The 9,979-nt window shown below is 37.4% G+C and overlaps 1 protein-coding gene across 8 annotated transcripts in view; it reads left to right on the top strand.

The window, feature by feature from the left end:
* The first annotated feature begins 851 nt into the window (after positions 1–851).
* Positions 852–9,979, top strand: part of TERB1 (telomere repeat binding bouquet formation protein 1) — a 33,098-nt gene continuing 23,970 nt past the window's right edge. For 2 of the 8 annotated variants that reach the window (XM_044419792.1, XM_044419786.1), the window contains exons 1-8: positions 3,252–3,278; positions 3,595–3,705; positions 3,830–3,958; positions 5,279–5,410; positions 5,730–5,790; positions 5,890–6,002; positions 6,137–6,259; positions 8,328–8,480. In XM_044419792.1, coding sequence (XP_044275727.1) covers positions 3,272–3,278; positions 3,595–3,705; positions 3,830–3,958; positions 5,279–5,410; positions 5,730–5,790; positions 5,890–6,002; positions 6,137–6,259; positions 8,328–8,480 — 829 coding nt within the window. In that variant the 5' untranslated portion in view covers positions 3,252–3,271. Of the gene's footprint in view, positions 901–2,303; positions 2,432–3,040; positions 3,156–3,249; positions 3,279–3,594; positions 3,706–3,829; positions 3,959–5,278; positions 5,411–5,729; positions 5,791–5,889; positions 6,003–6,136; positions 6,260–8,327; positions 8,481–8,928; positions 9,061–9,979 lie in introns of those variants that run through there. The other 6 variants (XM_044419787.1, XM_044419788.1, XM_044419793.1 and 3 more) reach the window with 6 other exon arrangements.

Genomic DNA, 9,979 nt, shown 5'->3' with positions numbered 1-9,979 from the left:
CATAAGGTTCAATGTAAATAAGGTTAATCCATTCTGTAAATTTTTTTTAATCACAAAAATTTGAAGCAGGCATGCTGGTGGGGAGGAGATGATGCTGTACTCACACCCGCAGCGAGAGAGAGAAGAACCGGCGCTCAGTTGTGACGTGACGCAGGCAAAGCGCGTGTAATACTCATACTGCAAGACATCGCTCGTTTATCAAGTTAAAATTTAGGGGAAAAAATTTGCTTGTCTTGCAAGACATCACAGACCAAGTTACTTGCAATCCAAGGTTTTACTGTACCTGGTAAATTGCTTCAGCTTAGATGTAACAGTGCAAGAAAATGTATTTCTAGATCTTAAAATTACACTTGTATGGACCATTTAAGAATTACTTCTCCTTTATTAGAATTGTTCACAAACAGAAAAACTGCCGTTCTAACACTGCTGATAAAAGTAATTAAATGTTTGGGAGACTAGTAGAAAGACTTGTACTCAATGTTTTCCCTATACAAGATGTTACCATTTGTAGCAGGAGACTTGGCTCCAGAGCTGGAATAAACACAGTACTTAACATGTAAATCTTATGTGTCTAAGATTTTTGTGAACTGTCTTGTAAGGGATCCATGAGATCAAATGGCAGGTTAGGATTGATATACATTTGATATACATTTCTGGTCTTGATATAAATTCCTTGGTCTTGATATACATTTCTATACCTTGGTCTTGATATACATTTCTGATTCCCTGTGCTTGAACTCTGTAACATTGCTGAGGCCCCAATCCAAAGCTGTGCCTCTCCTGTTGTACAGAAATTCAAAATTTTTTTGCGTGTGAATGCAACAGTAGTGAAACAGAAACCGTTCAGCTGAGAAGACAGTGGCTGGCATGCCACTTCCTGCTTAACGGCCCACTGCTAAGGTAGGTGTGAATGTGGCCTGCCTTCTCTAGCCAAGAGTGTGCAGGAGAATCAATGTACGGATGGGGACAGGCCGGCATGACAGTGACTGAGTTTGCTCTTAAAGCTATGAAACTTTGGATCGAATGGCTGGGGCTGATCTGGAAGGAAGGAAGGAGCAGGCTGCCCGTATTGCTGGGTGCACCCTTCAATCAAGAGCTTTTGGTTTTCTGACTCTTGCTGGTGGTTTGCATTCTCCTGCGGTTAGGGCAGTCGGGATTAGAGTCCCTGACACTCTTAAAAAGCAGCAAGACTGTTGCTTTTCTGTGGCAGAAGCTACCCCTCTGAAAATGTCCGTCATAAGGTGCCACAAGATTCATCCTTGTTTTGGCTAACACAACAGTCCTCTGGAAAAGTTTAAGTAATGTCAGACTCTGCAGCAAACGGGCCAAACAGATTTGAAAAAGCAGTATTTATTAATACAGCATGCAAAGCAAAACTGTTTATACACATGTGTAATAGGCTGAATTCCAGGGGACAGCCCCAATCAATAGAACAATGCTTTTATGGTTTACATTATTCTAGAGATATTTTTCATGCGTTATTGGTTATTCAACATATATTTTAGCATACCATCCCTGTATTCATACTTTATTTCTAGATTGCTCTTGAAAGAATCGAGCTTGAAGCCTCATCTTTAGCCTATTTGAATTCCTAGTTACTTATTACATTGTATTACAATACCCAATAATATATGTGTTGTTAGGATCTAGCTCAGTTCTGATTCTGCATGTTCCTACCCCGTCTATTTTGATGTGTCAGCTTTTTTGCTAAGGATGAGAAGCTAGGAAAGGAGCATTTATTAATTTCCTCTCACAATAATTCGAATCTGAGCCTCATCCTAAGGATTCACCAATAATGTGTGTGTTAGAAGTTTATTTCCCTTCACTCTAGGGATCCAGCACTTGAAGAAAGAATTCGCAAACTCAGCCCCGGGTAGGCCATGCCCTGGCAGTGGTAGATTCCTTACAGAAAGCAAGAGTTTGAAAAGCAGCCGAGTTCTGTATGGACAATAACCCCATATTATTGGGGTTATTGGTTCCAAAGGGCCCAAGCACTCTCGTAGGCCTCTTCAGACGGGGGTGGGGAGTAGGGCTACTCCGGCCTAGACATGCACAGGGCTGAGCCCTCAGTCGAGCGCCATCGCGCCCGCCCATGCCGCTGACGGGCACCGAGCACACGGCAGCGCGGCCGGTGCTCGCCCATCCCCCCTGCTCCGCGCGCACGGCGGTTGGGCGGGAAAGCGCGGGCCGCGCTCCGAGAGCGAAACCAGGTCACGTGCCCGTCGCTCTCGACCGAGAGAGCCTCTGTGCCGGTCCGCCCGGAGTGAGGTTACGTTACCCAGAGGAGGAGGAGGAGGAGGCGGCGTCCCTCACGGCAGTCCCCCGAACCTGGTATACGGTTCTAGAGTACTGCTTGCCCCGCGGCCTCCTGTCAAAAGGCCACACAAAACAGTAGAGCCCACGTTGCTCCCGATGATTGAGGCAGCAGAAGGTACCTTCCATTTCATTCCTGTAGTGCTACGATTTAAGTGAGTTTAAAATGCAAAACTGTACATGCTCAGTGTTCGGGTCTCCCCCTCACCCTCCACCCCGATGCAGGGTTAGCAAAGCCGTTGTTGTAATTCTAACAATCCAGAATGTTGTCGCTTCTACGCAGAAGTAGAAGCATTTGTTTATTGATACTCCACTTTTCCCCCTTGTGGAACTACAAGCGGTTCCCAACTGGTCTATTACTTCAGTTGTGAAACATCCCAGTAATACTGTTCTCCGCTGTGACACCCTCCTCACTTCCCGAAAGTAGAGCCTTTACTGCACAGATACGTCTCACTGGTCCAAAAAGCTGCCCCTCTCCACCCGCGCTGCTATTAGATTCCCTGCATCAGAAAATACTACAATGCAAAAGTGGAATCCCTTTCCACTTTTTTCCCATCTCTTCCACCACTCTATTGTTATAAAAAGATGGCTACAGGCACTGCAGATGTATTCATCCTAGGTGATCTTAATCATGCACCGCTATTGAAGAAATCAGCAAAAAGAAGGATACACTTTTATACACTGAACATGCTTTCTTTAAATTTCTTTTTACCCTCCCTTCCCAAAGGGTGATAATCGGAATAGTGCTTGTGCTCTCTCCCCTCCTCTTCTTGTTACAATTAAGAGTAAGATAAGGAATGCAATCAAAATGCAAAATGTGAATAATCAGAAAAGACAATGTGGTAAGTTTGCCAAAATTATTTTACATCTCTACTTTTCTATATCTTAGCAGTCTGTTATGCTAATCTTCAAATATGATTTGAAGGTGTGCTCTTTTGAATATATTACTTGGAACATTATGTTTGGTAATCATAACTGGTTTTTTTTTCTGAGGGAACCTTTGTAGAATATAGGTGGTTTACTGGACAGGGAATTTTCTGCATGTGGATTTTTCCTTTAAGATAATATATGCCAAGAGAAATATAATTCCCACTAATTGTCAACTCCAAAATCTTTTGCAAATATTTGGCAAGCACATTTTAAAACAGGATTTTCATATGAATGGATGACTTCAGTGGAACTGTCAAAGGCAGTGAAGTTGTGGCCATCATTTCTCAGTTTTTGTAAATACAAAATATTTTGTAAAATAATTCTGAAATCTGTTTGTTTTGTCTTTGATAGAGATGAAAACTGATTTGAATTTACTACTTGAATGCCTTAAATATCAAATGGACCGCCCCTCTTCTCAAAAGGAAGCCTTAGTTGCTATTTATTCAGTTTGTCAACAAAACAGTAAGATGTTGAGTTTTGTATTTTACTCATTTTGCTTTGTGTTTTGTTCCCCTGGCTCAGTGAATTGTAAATAATATATCCTGTTAAAAGGAAAACTTTGTTTATTGTTTCTGTTTTTTTACAGGTTTTGCAAGTGATTATTTTCAAGAAATAGGTGGTCTGATGTTTGTATATAACCTTGCAAAGTCAAGTGTGAACAGTATGGTCAAGGAAGGTGCTTTATTTACATTAGGAGGTTTGGCTGAGAATAATGGTAATACACAGTTTTACCCCAGGCCTAACATATCATCATGTTCTTTGTCATCGTGTTTTGATTGTTTTTGTCCATATCTGCAGGTTACATTGTTTTAAAATACATTCAACAATTTCCAAACACTACTTTAAATCTGTCACATGAGGATTTCTCCCTGCTGTGCGAATTTTCATATATTATCTGAATTATTATCTCTGACTTTTAACAACCTTCACTTACTATAGGGAGCAATCCTTTGCATGTTTTGACAGTTAAAAATCCTACATTTTTCTGTCTAATATGCATAAGATTGCATCCTTACAGGTGGTGACTTTAGAAGGAAAACAAAAGGAAAAAAATTCTCAATAAGTGCAAGGAAAAAAGTTTTTTTGGAAAGTCATGCTAGAATTTCCATTATAATCAAAATAATTCAGTAGGGAACTTGGTACTTGGAGTAAAAGATCTTTTTAAACTATTGGAATTACAAGTCTCAGAACAGGGCATGTTTAATAATTGTAGTTTTAATGTTGCATTTCAAAATTTTATATTATGTAAGCTGTCCTGCGTACTTCCGTGGAAGGACAGGATATAAATGCTTGTAATAAATGAAATACATAAATAAATAAATACCCATTAAACTATTAGGATGAAAGAATCTTCAGCATTGGTTGATTTAACAATAAATACGTTTTGTCATTTTATGCACATGATTTTTGATATGATGCTACATATATTTTTAATAAAAATGGATCAAAAGATTTCTCCCTTCCTAATACTTGTTAGAATAAAACAACATTTCTTGGTTTATAATTGATTTATCAGTTTAAACCAATAATAGTGGTTTATCAACCTAAAACAATTTTGTATGTTTAGTTTAATGTATATTGATCCACTATGGTATTAGCTTGAATACATTCAGCAAAGGCCAAATCTGGAACTAGGATCTATGCAAAAGAATGAATGGACACAAATCTGATATTAAAAATGGCAACATTAAGGAATTAAAAAGGAAAAAAATCTCAGATTGCCAGGGTTACTATTACTGTTCAGTCCTATGTACGTCTACACAGAAGCAAGTCCAGTGAAGTTCAGTACTGCTTATTCCCAGTTAAGTATATATAGGGATTGCAGCATTAGTTTTTGTTTTATATCATTAATGGAGTAAACTAGACACGTATTATCTAGTATTGTATTGTATAAAGTATTGTAGAATTTATCATTGTTTCATCATATTTACTGATTTAAGTTTGTTAATGAAGGGTTGTGAATTTTATATTGATGTGTTATACATCTATCAAAGGAATATTGATTTTGTTTTTGTTTTGTTTTGCTTTGTTTCAGTGTTCTGCCAACAAATGTTATGCACTTGTGGACTATTTGAAGACCTCCATATATTTTTAACTGATACGGATTCCAGCGTGAATTTGAAAAGAATGTCTGTTTATATCTTACTAGTTCTGGTTTCAAATAACAGTAAGATTTTTCTTTCTTCCGCATATAAAAGAAATTATAATTATAATTGAGCACACAAGCAATTTTTCTTCCAACTTTATTTTGAACCACAGAAAATTCATTAAGACAGAGTTGCTACAGAATGTCTTCTCATTGTTGGCCTTAGGAACAATTTCAGGAAGCACCCTAAATCACAACAGGTGGTTTCCAGATACATGTAAATAGAATTAGCTGAAGTAGTCTGAAGATTTCACTGAATTATTGTTGCTTAATATTTTAAGTCCAGTGTTTCTTTTATTTTTAAATGTTCATTATATACCAATATGTGGTCATTTTATAGAGAGTGGACAGATATATGTGAGAGAATATGGTTGCCTTGATGTTCTGCTGCAGTTATTCAGGTAAATACGCAAAGTTGTAACTAACAAAGTTACAACGTTTTATAAAGTTAAATTGCTATTCCCCTTCCCAATAGAACAATTATTTCCCCTCCCCAACAGAACAATTCCTTCTACATCCAAGGTAGACCTTTTGGATCAAAATGATAATCAGTATCATCTGTGGTCTTCAGTTTGCAGTGCTCTCTGTGCATGTGTCAATAATCCACAGAATGGTAAGATTATTGACTTTAAGTATTTGCTTTATCGGTTTTAAGCATGTGTTTCATTATTTGTTTTCTTGCAAATAAGAGGTAAAAACACCATTATTTTTCAATATACTTTTGAATGATTATTTTGTTGTCTACAGAGGATAATCAGAAAACATGCAGTTTGGTTTTTCCACATGCAAAAGTCTTGCTACAAAGTTGTATAAAACCTGAGATAGTTCGCCCAATATGTTCATTCATTGGACTCACTGTTGCAAATAATTGTAAGTAATTAACATTGTATAAATATATTCGTTTTTATGGGACAAAACGTCATTCAACTGTAGTGAAAAGCTTTATGGGATGTCTGTTGCTCTTTCTAATGTATTTGACCATATGTATCTTCTGCACTGAAGAGTGAAGGAGAGGCGCAGTGGGTTGTGTCTTTGTGAAATGGAAGCAGCAAAACTTGTAGAATTCCAAGTGTCTAATGCTGGGAACAATAGATGGCAAAAGAAGAAGGGGATGGCAGAGGATGAGGTGGCTAGATGGAGTCACTGAAGCAGTCGGTGTGAGTTTAGGTGGACTCCAGGGGATGGTGGAGGACAGGAAGGCCTGGAGGAGTGTTGTCCATGGGGTCACGATGGATCGGACACGACTTGGCGACTAACAACAACAACAAGTGTCCTGTTGGGCTTATGCTGGCAGGGTGGAAAAGCCATGGTTGATTTTTGCTTGTCCATCCTCCTGCTGCTTTGTTTTCCTCTAGTCACATCTTGAGCCTATCAAGAGGTGCACTTTGGGGCTGGGTCTTAAGAGACCATACAATTCTCTGTAATCTGATCTCTCCAGTCCACATCCACTGAAATCCTCACTTACATACTTCTCTGAAGTCTTCTAAGCCTGTGTTTGTGATCTTGGAAAGTAGGCACCATGCTTTTTTTTCCCTTAGTGGCTGAAAATCAAATTTTGTAGTCCCTTTCTTAGAGTTGTAGCACTTCTAAGGGGACACTGAAAATTCCTATAGTCCTATATATCCTGTATAAAAATCCTATAGTCTCACCAATGACCATAAGATGGCTATCTTATACTGTGGTACAATTGCCTTCACATTCTAGAAATTGCAGTGGATCTAGGTATTTCTGTAAAGAGAGGGTAGATGTTTTCTATGCCAGACTGAGTTGGCATCTCCCTTTTCTGGGTATCATCATACATTTATTATTACAGTGAAGATGGGACACATGCTTTCATTTGCAAGGTAAAACAGGTGGAATGGTGCTGCCTTCTTAAATAGTGAACAGCTGCTACCACCTATGTTATCATAACCTTAGTCTGAACACCAGGGAATTCAGGTTTATGGTATTTTTGAGGAATAAAAACAGACCTGAGTTATGGTTGCAGAATTATTCACCTTCTTACCTGTGACTTTTCCACATTTTGTTGTGTTACAACCTGGATTTAATTGGCAATGTGACTGCTTGATGTAAACAAGATAGTTAGCATGGTAGAAATGCAAGATATTTTTATTGTGGCAGAAAAGTTAAGTCAACAAAAACAAACTAGCACTGAGTAGCTCTTCACTTTGACATGCCTGAATGAGCTTTGGTGCAACCCATTGCCTCAAGAAGTCATGTACTGTGAGTAGTCGAATGGAGTCCAACTGTGTACAGTTCTAGTCCCATGTGATGTCAAATTAATTACTTATTTATTACACTTGTGTAAAAGCCACCCATTAGCATAATGCTCTCTGGATGGCCATGATAATGAAATGTTGATAATAACATTAATAAAATAATGCAATTAAAATACTATAATAAATAGACAAAATAAAACTATATATATATATATAATATTATATATTATACATAATAACTATAATTATAACTATAATTTTAACTATATATATATATATATATATATAGTTAAAATTAATTAAATGAAAACTATTGCTGCCATATAAATAGTTTAAGTAGAGCCATGGGTGCATTGAAAAAGAAAAGATTTCATCGGGCACCTGAACTTCCCAATTGGACTACTGTAACATGCTCTACATGTGGCTCCCCTTGAAGAAGGTCCAGATACTTCAGTTGGTCCAGTTAGATATGCACACATAACACGGGTCGTTTACCATCTACACTGGCTAAAAATAGAAGTCTGGGCCCAATTTAAGGTGTTGGTAATCATGGCTAGCTTCATTTTAATAACTACAGAAGGGGGGGTTTGTTTTTGTTTTTGTTTTTTTTTGCTGCAAAAGATTTCCCCCCAAAAATCAATTGACTAAGCCCGGAGATATTTGGCTTAAAGCAAAGGAGTATGGGTGGCATTCTTACGATTTTTCTTTGTTTCTTCAAGCAAGTATACAGCATTTTTTTTATTCCATTGGTGGATTGGCTGTTTTGGATGAGCTTCTTGTTAAATTGATAGACAATTCATCTGGAAATTTTTCAAGCACAAAACTTGCAGTTGTGGTGACAAAAACCTTGGATGCCTGTATTGCTGATAACTGTGAGTGGACAGAGTCAAATACCTTTTAATAACTTGATAGCTACAATTTGTGTTCTGCAAGCATATCTTCCTGTCTAACTATCATCTATTTTTCTAGGCACAAGTCAGGCTTATACATCCCTACAGAATGAGATGTTCTTAGACTAATATTTAGTCATATTGCCAGGATCTGCCCTTGTTTATTAACTTTTTATTATACTGTAAACTGCATTAAAATAATTTAAGATAGATTAAGATTCTGCAAAGAATATGAGAGGCAGCACATTTTAATCTGTTCAGTTGTGTTTCTGTTCCACACACACTTCATATTTCCTATGCTTAGAGCCTGAAGTTAGGTGAATATGTGAGATGGTTAGAAGAAAAGATGTAGCAGGTACCCTAAAAAGAACTATTTTATATTATATTGTATTTCATGCTTAATGAACATTTTTCTATTCTATACCAATAGCTGCAATTGCAGTTAGCTTGTCCAAATATAATATTGTACCAAATCTACTGAGACTGCTTTCCTGTAACATTTTGGATACAGAAGAACAGTTTAGCATTATACTTACGCTTGGACATTGTACAGAAGGATGTGGTAGGATTCTTTTTCTGTCATTTTAAAATTAAACATATTAAATGCTTTAGGTATAGATTGCATAGGAATACCAATGCACTATTATTCTATCTGATAATTAGCCATGAATTACCAAAACTGATGTTGCTGAAGTCATCTGTGATTGATTTTAACAGCCATGCTTTGACTTTCACTCAAATGAGATAGTGAAACATAAAGCAAAGTAAATGTGCTCTTGTTAGATGCCCAGTAAAACATGTGTATCGCCTCTTCCCTATTAAAACTTTGTGTAGTTCTATATTACTTTTAAGCAGTGCTTTTTTTTGTAAGAAAAAAGGTGCCAGAACTCACATCATGTTAATCTTTTATTTAAAACATTATATATTCAGTTCTTAACATTAATTTATTGTATTTAAGGCAAATGTTCATAGTGAATTCCAGAGTTTTGTCCAATTCTCGTCCGACAGATCTTCTTGACTTCTCTCCCTGCTGTTCATATCTATGTGTTCTGTTGTTGTGTCTGTTAATATTCTGGCCTTTTTATTAGCAGGACTGGTGGTTGAGAAGTAATTAGTAATTTTTTTCATTTTTAAATTTGGGGTCACACTTTTACAGTAAAAATTTAAAAAAGATTTTCAATTCACCGTTTTTTTAAAATAAAGAAATTATTTACCTTTCGCACGTAGTCAATCATGGTACACACACAACACGTCAGTTGTGTAACGAACCATAATGGTTGCTGCCCTCAGTAAGCACTCAGTGCACGACCACACGACCAATCACAAGCCGAGCAGCGCCATCACAACCAGTGCGAACGAAGTATGCATGCATCGGACTTGACACACAAGCAGCCCACATGCACTGTGTTAATGATTTTGCCACCAACTTGCTATGCTCGACAGGGCGATTCAAATCCACATGGACCAAACATCAAATTTTC

The sequence above is a fragment of the Varanus komodoensis genome, unplaced genomic scaffold, assembly GCF_004798865.1.
Source record: "Varanus komodoensis strain SLA01 unplaced genomic scaffold, ASM479886v1 scaffold109, whole genome shotgun sequence".
Lineage (NCBI taxonomy): Eukaryota > Metazoa > Chordata > Lepidosauria > Squamata > Varanidae > Varanus > Varanus komodoensis.
Note: the sequence above shows the minus strand (reverse complement) of the source record. Positions and strands in the feature narration are given on the sequence as shown.